Here is an 11265-nt window from a genome sequence, read left to right as displayed (position 1 = left end):
CATAATAAAATCTTTTATGATGTTTGTCCAGCAGCAAGTGTAAATGTGTTTATTACAATCCAGAGGAATAATTTTATTCAAAATATTTAATATTACAGCATAAAAACCAAACATCAGGTGATAATTACCTGAATTTGTTTGACTGATGTTGTATCAGCCACAAAACTCCAGTAAAAATTTGATTTTAATCTCATTAACACAACATGCAACTAGCTATCTCTAAAATTCTCATTTTAATACCAAGACAGTATTATAGGTGAATATCACAGGTGTTCTTGAGCTTTACAAAGGAACGTTCACAGTGAACCTGTCCCTCATGAAGCTCTAATTATAGACTCATTATAATCCACTTTAACATGCTTTATAGATCCTGTAGGATCTGCTACACTGAGCTCTTTAGCTCTTTACTGAAGTCAGAAATCATGTTGATGTGGAAAAAACCGAGCTGTTCTCTCTGTTTTATAAAATCTCTGAAAGACTTTAAAGTAACTCTGAGCTTTTAAAGAGAAACATCAGATTTCTGATGTTTAACATTAGATATTAAATCATAATAAAGGATTTTAATCCAGACTGACTCCATCTCTGCACCTCAGTCGTGTTTAATCTCTTATATAACTTTTATTGTTTTCAGGCTGCAGCTCTGAGCTCAGTGGCACCGGATGAACTCGAGCAGCTGACCGGGAAACAGTTGATGCGTGCGGGCTAAATTTATCCCGTGTTAAGGCTCAGGTCCGCCGGAGAAAAGACGCGTTTTCCTATCAGCAGCCCCGCGGTGTTTATCACCTGTAATCTACCTTCCGAGATCCGCGGTGTCCGGGGCGGTAACACATGGCTGAGCCCGCAGGGAAGAAGGATGAAGAGCAGCCTGCCGCTGTGCAGAGCGCACCGGAGCTCCGCGGGCAGCAGCCGGGCCAGACACAACCTGCCGGCCGCCGTGGAGGAGGCTCTGTGCGGGGTGAGCAGCCTGCTGTGGGACGGAACGTACAGACTGCAGGCTCTGGTAGGAGACAGAACAGAAACTAAACTAGGAAATACCACCAGTTTTAACTCATGTTGTAGTTTTACAGTGTCAAGAGGAATGTAGCTGAGTTAAATAAATAATGTTAAAAATGAAAATAATAATCATCTTTGGACTCTCAGGTTTCCCTCATGTATCTTAAAATATCTGTATTCACATCTGAAAACAATATCATTGTGGAAAACTTGTAACCCACACTTATTTTAACAGTTGTCGTAATAATGACAGAATTGTATATTTGTTGTTTGTTTTCATCTGTTAATAAATATGTGATCAGAAAGAGTTAAAATATTCTCCCATGATGCTCCCATGTGTAAAACACACAGTAACCGTCCTGACCTTTCTGACCTTCCCTCTTCCTGTATTTTCAGACTGAATATGTTTTTGTTTCCCTCAGGCCAGTGTGTTTGAGCGGGACGACATCGCTCTGCCTCGCGTCGCCTCTTTCTTCCACCAGGAGGCGCTGAAGCAGCAGGACGAGACCGAGGCCATGCTGAGCTACCTAGCTGAGAGGGGCGGCAACTACTGCGGCAAAGACGTACAGGTCATTTAGATTTTTTCTTTGTGTTTTTGTACTGTTGTTGTTGTTAGTTTATTTTTTAATTTGTTATTTTGAGGTATTTTTAATTTTACGATACTTAAAACTGCTCCCAGCGGAAACACAGCAGAGGAGCAGCTGCTGTATCTGATACAGTGCAGCCAAACAAACTATAATAAGTCTATAGTAATAATACAGCTGTGTGTGCAAACAATACAAATGCTGTTCTGTAAAGTCATATATTTTACATTTTTATCTTTTAAATTCTAGATGCAACAAAATTTCATCAAATTATGCACTGTCCTATTGAATGACAATAAAGATGTTTTGAGTTTTACAGCTCATCCACTCACAATGACCAGAGTGAGTGTTGTCCGGTTTTATCGATGCATTTCTGATGAAAAATCCTGGTTAGCAACAACAAATACTTTTAGTTCTCTGTAACTACTTTTGTTTTTCAGTTGAAAATCTTTTAGCGTGATGCAGCAGCAGAGGGAAGTGTTGTGTTAGCATTAGCGGTAACTTAATCCAGCTCTGATACAGAAGTAGGACAGTGAGCAGTCAACAGTGAAGCTGATATCAGACTCGACCTCTACCCATGAAAAACACTGCACTGGAAGTGACCACAAAATATAAATACTGTGAATAACTACCACAGAATCCAGTCCACATCCTGTATCAAGAATGGGATCTGATTTCACTAAAATGTGGAGTATTTTCACTTAAATGCAATTTGAAGAGAAAGTATTCAGACCCTTTACTTGAGTCAAAGTAATGACACAGTGTCACTATACAAAATAAAAGTCTTTATTGTGTCATTGTGTAGCAAAAGTACAAGTATATGGAGAACACGTTGTATTGCTGGACTGTTTTAGTTGGCTAATATGGAGCCAAGTTCTACAGCTTTCTTTAGGTTTGTGTGTTTTATGTGTAAAATCTTATAGCAAAGTCACCAGTAATTCCATCTGTCAGTTACATGTAGTACAGTAGTTAAGTGCAGTATTTGAGTACTCGTACACTCAGAGGTCAGTCAGAGGTCAGGGTCAAGAGCATCTGTTGCACAGAGACACTTCAGCAGCTTGGGGGGTTGGGAGTGTTGACCTCTGCCCCCACTGGTTGGATCCTCATGGCTCCTGTGGGGTGTTAGTGGTATGAGGAGGTGATTTGTGGATCCATTTTGAAACTAAATTTACGACTTTATCTGTGAGACGGAGAAGCTTCGGTCTGAAACAGCGTTCTCGTTTTACTTCCAACAGCAAACTCACGTTTCGTCCCAAAACGTCCCATCAGGAGGATTTATTCCTCCTCCTGCACGTCGCTATCCGTCATTTTGTCAGAGCAGGTGTCTCTATCTCTCGGTTTCTTTTTTTCCAATCTCATTTTGGAGTGAAGCTCTTCATTTGAGGGGGGCTGGGTTAAGATACCGAGAGGCCAGTGGAGGAGGGATGGAGGGCGGTTAAACCCCTGGAGACCTGCCTGTGGCTCTGGCCGTAAGCCGGTCAGGGTGTACATTTCCCCCCCTGAATTCCGGAAAATTGGCGAGATTAATGCTGTGGCAGAGGGACGGTGGTGCTGATGACGTTTCCAGATGGCCATCAGCTTCGGGCGGCAGTGGTACTGGCGCGTCATGGCCTGGCCTTCCGACCACCGGCCCCCGGGTTTATGACTCGTGTAAAATCGTTTCAGGGGCTGAGGCCCGGGGCCCAGTCATCAGCATTTTGGGACACCTTGTTATCCATCTCTCAAGAGCAGCGTACCTTTACGAGACAACACCTCAGCTTGATTCAATTTAGTCGAGGAAACGGAAATAAGGCCAATTCTGTACGTGTAAGTGGATCAAATTAGGTTGAATGTGAGCTATAAATGACGTTTGGCAACCTGCAATTTGACTTTTAAGTTGTAAATACAGCAGGTAACAGTTCATGAAGGCCTCAGAGTGGTTCAGAGGGACAAGGCCATACAAAACAAGAAGAGTCTTGTTGGTGTGTTGGTGTTTTGACGCTGGGGGCATTTTTTTTTGTGCAATTAATTCACAACTGTGGATGTAGCCTCAAACCCCACATGCTTCCACACCTTTACACACCTGGTCAGTCATTGTTTAAAGTGGACGTGATCCTGGTCAGATTATGTGATTCAGAGAGCGTCACTCCCATTTCTGCCACTAGAGGGTATCAGACAAGATCCCGCCCCTCATGCTGTTTATGTCTTTGGTTTCCAGAAGCCGGGCTGCGAGGCGGTCTGCGCTGTGTTACCGGCTCTGGAGCTGCTGCTGCTCCAGCTGAAGGAGGAGACCGGCGTCCTGGTGGAGCTGAGCCAGCTGGCCCGTGAGCAGGGAGACCCGCACACCGCCAGCGTTGTGAAGAGCCACTTCCTGGCGCCACGGGTGGACCGCCTCAAACTGCTCGGAGACCTGCTCACCAGCGCCCGCCGGGTGGGCTGCACCAACGACCAGACGGGGGGGTTTGGGGAGTACATCCTGAATGAGCTGCAGGAGGAACTCACCAGATGATCGATCTGCTTCAGGGAAAGGGAAGTCGCTGCTGGTGAATGATGCTCGTTTGGTTTTTCTCTGCAGGGATTAAAAATGTAATTTTCCTCTGTGAAAGATAAAAATCTGATGTTTGGGAAATCTGCTTGTTAGCTAACTTCCCCTGAGTCAAGATGGATATCAGTTTCATCTGTTTGTGTCCAGGACAGAATGTGTTTAGCTTAGCTTAGCATAAAGACTGATGGCAGGTGGAAACTGCTAGCCTAGCTCCATCAAAAGAGGAAAACTACACCTATCAACTCCAAAGCTGTCTTTTACATTCTGGACTGCTTCAACATCTTGTTAAAAATACATTTTAATACACTCCATGAATTACCATTAAAACACTGTCAAAACTAAAGCGATGCAGGAAAAGATAAACATTGCCTACGATGTGTTTAGCCTAGCGTAGCACAGAGGCTGAAAGCAGTGTGTATCGCATGTTAGCATTTGGTCTAGAAGAAACACTGTGCGCTTAGCATTAGCTTCATTCCCTTACTCAACAGCTGTCTCCAGAGGAGGAAAACAACAGCAATGTTTGGCCTCTAGTTCTATCACTTCTTTTCTTCTACTGAAGTTAGCATGCTAACCAGCTAGCCCCAGCTTGTCTCGTCACTTTCCGATAGCGACTCACTGTAGTATCCAGACTGCCCAGAAGTAGCGCTGCTCAGAGGATGTATTCTAGCGAACATCAGAGAGTAGCTTAGCACTTATTAACCAAAAGCAGGAAAAAATGCACCTTCAAGAAACTCCGGAGCTTTCTGTTTTACATGTACATGTCTTCGTTAGCTAACAAGCTAGGCACCAGTCTGTCTTATAGTCAGCTGTGTGACAGTAAATATCTGACAACAACTAAAGAGGACCTAACAAATAGCCCCAGCACTGCTGCTAATGTCTCACCTTTACATTTCTGCATCTGTTCAATGAGCAAGACACAACATAAAAACCAAAACTTTTTTAAAAAGTCTCCTGTAATGTGAATTTGTGTACATTTTTTTTCGTATGAAAATTAAATATTTTTCAGACTTTCCTTTGAGGAATTTTAATGTGTTTTTCTACAAAAACTTTTTAACCAACAAACATGTAAAAAGGGATTCAGTAGCAGCTTTAAGTAGCTTTCCTGGTTGTTTTTGATTCTCAGATTTATATAGACGCATTTAGGAAAAAACCTGTTAATGTTCAATAACCAGCCCTCAAACAAAAACACAGAAGTTTTTGTTTTACTAAGTTCTCAATAACTATGAACGTGTCCTAAACCTACATGAAGCCTGTAACAGAACTTTTGTTCACGAACTTGTGCGCTCCAACATATTAACATCATTTTATTATTTATTCACTGTGTATTCAGTATTTAATCATATATTCATGTTTTGTGATGTCGTCAATTTTTGGTTTGCTGGTGTTTGGTTTTTGTGATTCTCTAAAACATGTTTGGACATGTTGTGCACTATGTAATAAAGTTTGTAAATAAAGTTTTACAATAATCAGCATGTTTTTGTGTTTAAAAAATAACAAAATAAAGATTATTTGGTATTTTACAACATAATTTTTTAATGATTTTTTAAAGCATGAATGAATTAACAGCAAAAAAAAAACCCATTAACAACTTGTCTTTAGTTGTTGTCGGGGGTTTGGCCTCTTATTAAAAGAGCTGTCAATCATTTTTGGAGCGATAGTGATAATCCTTGGAGTAGAGGGTTTGAATATTTTTCTCAGACACTTAAAGCATCCAAAGTCTAACCATCTGTCACTCATGACTGGCAGAGGATGATGGGTAGTTAGTCCACAGCCTGCAAGACTCAGCTCAGGGCGAAGAGAAGACACAGGTTCAGGGTCCTGGTCCTGCAGGTTGTGAGAGGATCTGCTCTGCAGCGCCCTCCAGCTGCAGGAGCAGTGTGCTGCAGCTGGGCCTGAGACTGAGCTGCATGTTTAGTGAAAATCACTAATCTGCATTTAAATGTTTCTGGATGGAGTCGATGCAGCGATGACAGCTGAGAGGAGGAGGAGGAGGAGGAGGAGGTGAATCTCCTCTGACACAGAGAAAAACACTCTGTCTAAAAATAAACCCAATGACATTTAACTTGATTACTGAGTTCACACTTTCATGCAGTATTAACACTCTTTAAAAATGGTGTTTGGCTCTGGAAAGATGTGAAATGTGAGCAGTGAACGCAGCATCTCTGCTGAGTTTGGATGTGACGCGTCTCAGTGATAAAAATGAGCAGCTCCAGCACCGACACTAAAAACAGCCAGTGTTTTTAGTGTAGTCTGAGTTATTACTGATGTTGGCACCTAAATCACTCTAATCTCTAATTCTCTCTTTAACAGGATGAAAACTTTCTGTTCTCACTGTTTTCTACTTTTAATCAGATTTCTTTCCACACTATTTTCATTTTTACCATTAATGTAAATAAATGATGTCAGAGTGGCTTTTATTTCATCTGTCAATCAATCAGTCAATAAATACACATTTAATAAGTGCAGACTGCTGTAGAAACAGAATAAATGATCATTTAGTGAAACACAGCAGGACTAACATTAAATATGTCTTAAATATCTGAACATTAAACTTGGAAATGTTCTTATTTCTGCTCACAGCTACATCAGTGTTTAAACATAAATATGTTCATATACTGTTTATACACGCTAAAGAGGAAGATTAATTTATTTATTATTTATTCTATAGTTTTCTTTCATTTTATTAAGCTCTTTATTTTTTATGGAATCAGTTTTTTATGTTTATCAAAAGTAAACCCTTTAAATTAAAATTGATTTATTGTTTATTATTATTAAACAGATGCAACAGAAGTTTCACGTTAAAAAAAGACAAAATGTCATAAAAATATTATGAATTAATGAAAGTTTTAATAAATAGAAAATTCAACAACAAAAGAAACTAAAGTTGAATCAAAACAAACTGTTGTGTGTTGAACATGTGTCCTCCCCCTCTCTTTATTACCCCGCTGTTACTGCTCTGTTAGGGGGTAATTGTACACTAATTACCGTGAAGCTGTAAACCCCTCCCCCTGCCCGCTGATTGGTCAGACCTCAGTGGACAGCATGACCCTGACCCCGCCCCTCCAGTGGTGTCCCAGGTATAAGACGATCCAGGTCGACAGCTGAGGGGTCAGAACAGTTTGTGACAGGACTCTACATTCCCCCAGAAAACCCTGACCCTGATCCACAGTCCTCCTCCTCCTCCTCCTCCTCTTCTTCTTCTTGTTTTTGGCTGCTCTGTCTCCTCCACTGGATTTCTCTTCTTCTTTGGTTGTTTGGGGACTGAACCATGGAGTTGTCGGATATCTCTTTCCCCATCCCCGCGGCTGATGATTTCTACGATGACCCCTGCTTCAACACCAGCGACATGCACTTCTTCGAGGACCTGGACCCGCGGCTGGTCCATGTGGGCCTGCTGAAGCCGGACGACTCCTCCTCTTCGTCCTCGTCCTCCCCTTCCTCCTCCTCCTCCTCCCCGTCCTCCCTCCTGCACCTCCACCACCACCACGCCGAGGTGGAGGACGACGAGCACGTCCGCGCCCCCAGCGGGCACCACCAGGCGGGCCGCTGCCTGCTCTGGGCCTGCAAGGCCTGCAAGAGGAAGACCACCAACGCGGACCGGCGGAAGGCGGCCACGCTGCGGGAGCGGAGGCGGCTCAGCAAGGTCAACGACGCCTTCGAGACCCTGAAGCGGTGCACGACGGCCAACCCCAACCAGCGGCTGCCCAAGGTGGAGATCCTGCGCAACGCCATCAGCTACATCGAGTCCCTGCAGGCGCTGCTGCGCGGCGGGCAGGAGGACGGCTTCTACCCGGTGCTGGAGCACTACAGCGGGGACTCGGACGCCTCCAGCCCCCGCTCCAACTGCTCCGACGGCATGGTGAGTTCAGGGACCGACAGGTGTCACGGAGGGGGGAGAGGGGAGTCAGCGGGGAGGGGTGTGTTTGAGTGTCTCCAGGAGTTTCTCCAGCGAGAATCCTGGTTTGGTTTCTTTTGGTTTTTCATTTACTCTGTCAGGAGTCTTAAATTTCGATTTCACTATTTTCTCTTTTTCTCGTGGTGTAACTGGTTTTTATGTCCAAATGACTGCGAACATCATCTTTACGCACAGGAGCTGAAGGCCACTTTTCTAGAACTCTAGTTATCTGTGAAACGGAGGGAAAGATCATTTCGTTTCAGCGCATTTATTTAGAACAAATAACATTTTCTTTTAACTCCAGTTCAGTAAATTCTTGGCTGCAGTTTAAATAGTTTTTCACTGTTTAAATAAAAAATGAAGTTTAATTTAAACACACTGGCTTTGCTGCAGCTTTTCTTTAGGCCTGTTTCTTAGTTAAAGTTAAACATGTCCTCGCTTAAAATATGTTTAAAAACTTGATTTGTGGATTGAAACGGGACAAAGAAAGAAAACATTTGAGTTTAACAAAAAGTGTTGAAGGTTTAAAAAAAGGAAACTTCGTACAGTTTGTTTTATATTTTGTTTTATTGTTATTTGATTTGATAGTAATTTGTTAGTTACAACTAATTCAATAAAAAACGAAAACATTTTATTTTGAAAAAGATAAAATAATTATCATTCCTGTAAATGATGGTCAGCTGTGTTTCACCTTTATTTTAGAGATGATTTCAGTCTTTTCTGCACTTGTCATTTAATATCTTCTTTTTAAATTATTTCATTAGATAATGAAGTTATTTTCATCTCTAAACTAAATCATAAGATTATAAGTGTTTGGGTTCAAAAGTAACAAAATGTTTTTCTGCCTCGTTTTTAAAATCAAATTTTTAAATCAAAGTTTTTGTTTTTTTCTTCCCTCAGACGGATTTTAACGGGCCGACCTGTCAGTCAACCAGAAGAGGAAGTTACGACAGCAGCTCTTATTTCTCTCAGACTTCAAACGGTAAGAAAACTCTTCAATATTTAATAAGAACACTGAGCTAACAGGACGAGTAGAGGCCACTAATTAAACCAATAAAACACTTTATTCACAGGGAAAGACAAATAAAACCATCAGACTAATGAGACCAATAAAACAATAAAACTGACTTCTGTCTTTAAGTCAAAGGCTGCTATTATCATAAAGATTTCATTCAAAATATCATTTGTTTAATACAAGATGAACTCTTGAAAAACTTGTGTAAAAATATTAAAAAATAAATTTTTTATTAGAATTTGTTGAAAAAAAAAAAATTTTGTACCATTTTAATGCTTTTAATAGAAACATGAAGGTACCAGTAGAAACATGCATGTTTTTAAAAGCATCCATGTTGTTGATGAATTATTGTTCAAGAAAAGATTCAAATTAGGAAAAAAGTAGAACAAAATTTTAAAAAGTGAAGCAGATCTTTAATAAATATTAATTCATTTCTAAACTCAGGTGGTCTGAAGAGCGACCGGAGCTCGGTGGTCTCCAGTCTGGACTGTCTCTCCAGCATCGTGGAGCGGATCTCAACTGACAACAGCAGCCTGCTGCCGGCCGCTGATGGCCCCGGGTCCCCACCCACGGACCCTGCTGGTGAGACGGCAGCCCCCGGACCCGCCCAGGTCCCGTCTCCAACCGCCAGCCAGGACCCGAACCTGATCTACCAAGTCCTATAGACACCTCCCTCACACCTGGGGACTCTCACGTCAGACCCACATCACACACCGTCTGATCCTGATCCACACACTCGCGTTATTTAGGCTGAACTGAGTCTTCACAACCTGTTTGCATCAGCTGTAAAGTTTTTCTAACTTAGAGTTTTAAACATCCTTCCACACCTGCTTTTATTCCCTTTAGCTGGAAACATACGGAAGTTCACTCCTGCCAAAAAGAAAAAAAACAATTGAGTACAAAAAATTTACTGATGAACTTGTAAAATAGAGTTTGATATTTTTATAAATCACATTTCCATAGATTTTATAGTTACTGAGCATGCTCCATGTGCTGAAGAAGAGCATGGAGACATGGTCAAAAAAAAAGGGCCTCAAATTAACAAACAAGTTTATTTCTAAATCTTAATTCAGTTTTAAGAAAACAATAAGAACAAATGACATAAATTAAATCGCCTCAAGTTTCCGTGTGAATAAATAATGATTGTATTTAAAATAATAATTACTACAGAAAGAAACTGATTTATTTTTTGTGTATTTTTTCAAAATACGATAAACCAGAAACAGTCAGGAATTAGCCAAAGTCGTAATTTTAACCCTTTATATAAAGTGATTATTTTTCTGGCATGAATGATCTTCCATATTTCAGCATATCCAACCCCCTTTCCTGCTGTTAATAAACGTGGACTAGACTTTAGATCAAACCACTTGAAAATGCTGGAAAATGTAGTTTTTATAAACAGGTTTTTACTGACAAGTAGAAAAATCAGTTCAGTTCTTGCTGTATTTTTATTATGTTTGTTGTAAGTTATGAAAACTATTTTTAAAGAAGGCTCAGCTGAGTCTGTGTTTAGTCTATTTGATGAAGGACGGAGGCCAAAAAAATCCATCCATTTACATTCCTCCACGTCCAAGTCCTAAAAGCCCCAGCTGCTCAAGTCCCTCAGGACAAAAAACAACTGCAATAATCCTGATATATTGTAAGAAAAAAAATTACCATACAAAACATCTTTACTCAGGAGTATTGTGGTGTTTTTTTGTCCCACCAGGGTTGAAGTAGGTTCAGACCTTCCTTCCTGTCCAAGTCAAATTAAAATTTATTTCATTTGTCGTTTTCATTTCACTGCAGCGGAGGACCATTTTTCTGTTTCTGTACATATTATGTAAATAAGAGCTGATTTGTTCCAACTGAAAAGTATTAATTATGTATTTAATGTTTCTGTCAGTACGTGCTTTTGTTTGTTGTGAAAAAAATGTTAAACTTTATATTTATACATCTGAAAACTGAGTGAGTCTAATGACAAATAAATGAACCTGCTTATTTATACAAAAAATATGACTGATTCTTATTTATTTTTACAATTATTTCATTTATGATTAATTATGTGTTATGGATAAGTCAGCGTTTTTATTTTATATTCAAGATAATTTCAGGACATTTCTGCTGGGAAAATCTACAAAGATAATATTTAATAATATTTTACATGTTTACAAGTTTTGTTTTTCTGACTTGATCTTTTTTGCTTTTAGCTTCACAAATGAAGTCTGTGATTTGAGTTTTACATCATGAAAACATTTTAATTTATACTGAGTAG

General features: G+C 40.4%; 2 protein-coding genes across 3 annotated transcripts; both read left to right on the top strand.

Annotated features, from left to right (window-relative positions):
- The first annotated feature begins 675 nt into the window (after positions 1 to 675).
- zgc:172145 (Ferritin light chain, oocyte isoform-like) lies at positions 676 to 6168 on the top strand. Of its 2 annotated transcripts, XM_018704591.2 has the most exons (3): positions 676 to 1000; positions 1416 to 1562; positions 3775 to 6168. In XM_018704591.2, the coding sequence occupies exons 1-3, from the start codon at positions 854 to 856 to the stop codon at positions 4063 to 4065; spliced, it is 585 nt and encodes a 194-aa protein (XP_018560107.1). In that variant the 5' UTR covers positions 676 to 853; the 3' UTR covers positions 4066 to 6168. The 2 variants fall into 2 exon arrangements, with proteins under 2 accessions (XP_018560107.1, XP_050929528.1); XM_051073571.1 differs by lacking the exons at positions 676 to 1000; positions 1416 to 1562 and adding an exon at positions 2583 to 3383.
- An 829-nt stretch (positions 6169 to 6997) lies between these two features.
- Positions 6998 to 11004, top strand: myod1 (myogenic differentiation 1). Its single transcript, XM_018704601.2, has 3 exons — positions 6998 to 7960; positions 8897 to 8978; positions 9456 to 11004. Exons 1-3 carry the CDS (start codon positions 7370 to 7372, stop codon positions 9674 to 9676), a joined length of 894 nt encoding a protein of 297 aa, XP_018560117.1. The 5' UTR covers positions 6998 to 7369; the 3' UTR covers positions 9677 to 11004.
- The last annotated feature ends 261 nt before the right edge of the window (positions 11005 to 11265 follow it).

The sequence above is a fragment of the Lates calcarifer genome, linkage group LG10 (genome assembly GCF_001640805.2).
Source record: "Lates calcarifer isolate ASB-BC8 linkage group LG10, TLL_Latcal_v3, whole genome shotgun sequence".
Classification (NCBI taxonomy): Eukaryota; Metazoa; Chordata; class Actinopteri; family Centropomidae; genus Lates; species Lates calcarifer.
The sequence above is the reverse complement of the archived record's forward strand: the minus strand, read 5'-3'. Positions and strand labels throughout refer to the sequence as shown.

Excerpts from the sequence above, each read along its gene's own strand:
- zgc:172145 (XM_018704591.2), top strand. The coding sequence starts at position 854 with ATGAAGAGCAGCCTGCCGCTGTGCAGAGCGCACCGGAGCTCCGCGGGC. Across the intron at positions 1,001-1,415 it reads CGTACAGACTGCAGGCTCTG|GCCAGTGTGTTTGAGCGGGA; the intron begins GTAGGAGACAGA and ends TGTTTCCCTCAG. Across the intron at positions 1,563-3,774 it reads ACTGCGGCAAAGACGTACAG|AAGCCGGGCTGCGAGGCGGT; the intron begins GTCATTTAGATT and ends TTTGGTTTCCAG.
- myod1 (XM_018704601.2), top strand. The coding sequence starts at position 7,370 with ATGGAGTTGTCGGATATCTCTTTCCCCATCCCCGCGGCTGATGATTTC. Across the intron at positions 7,961-8,896 it reads CCAACTGCTCCGACGGCATG|ACGGATTTTAACGGGCCGAC; the intron begins GTGAGTTCAGGG and ends TTCTTCCCTCAG. Across the intron at positions 8,979-9,455 it reads TTTCTCTCAGACTTCAAACG|GTGGTCTGAAGAGCGACCGG; the intron begins GTAAGAAAACTC and ends TTCTAAACTCAG.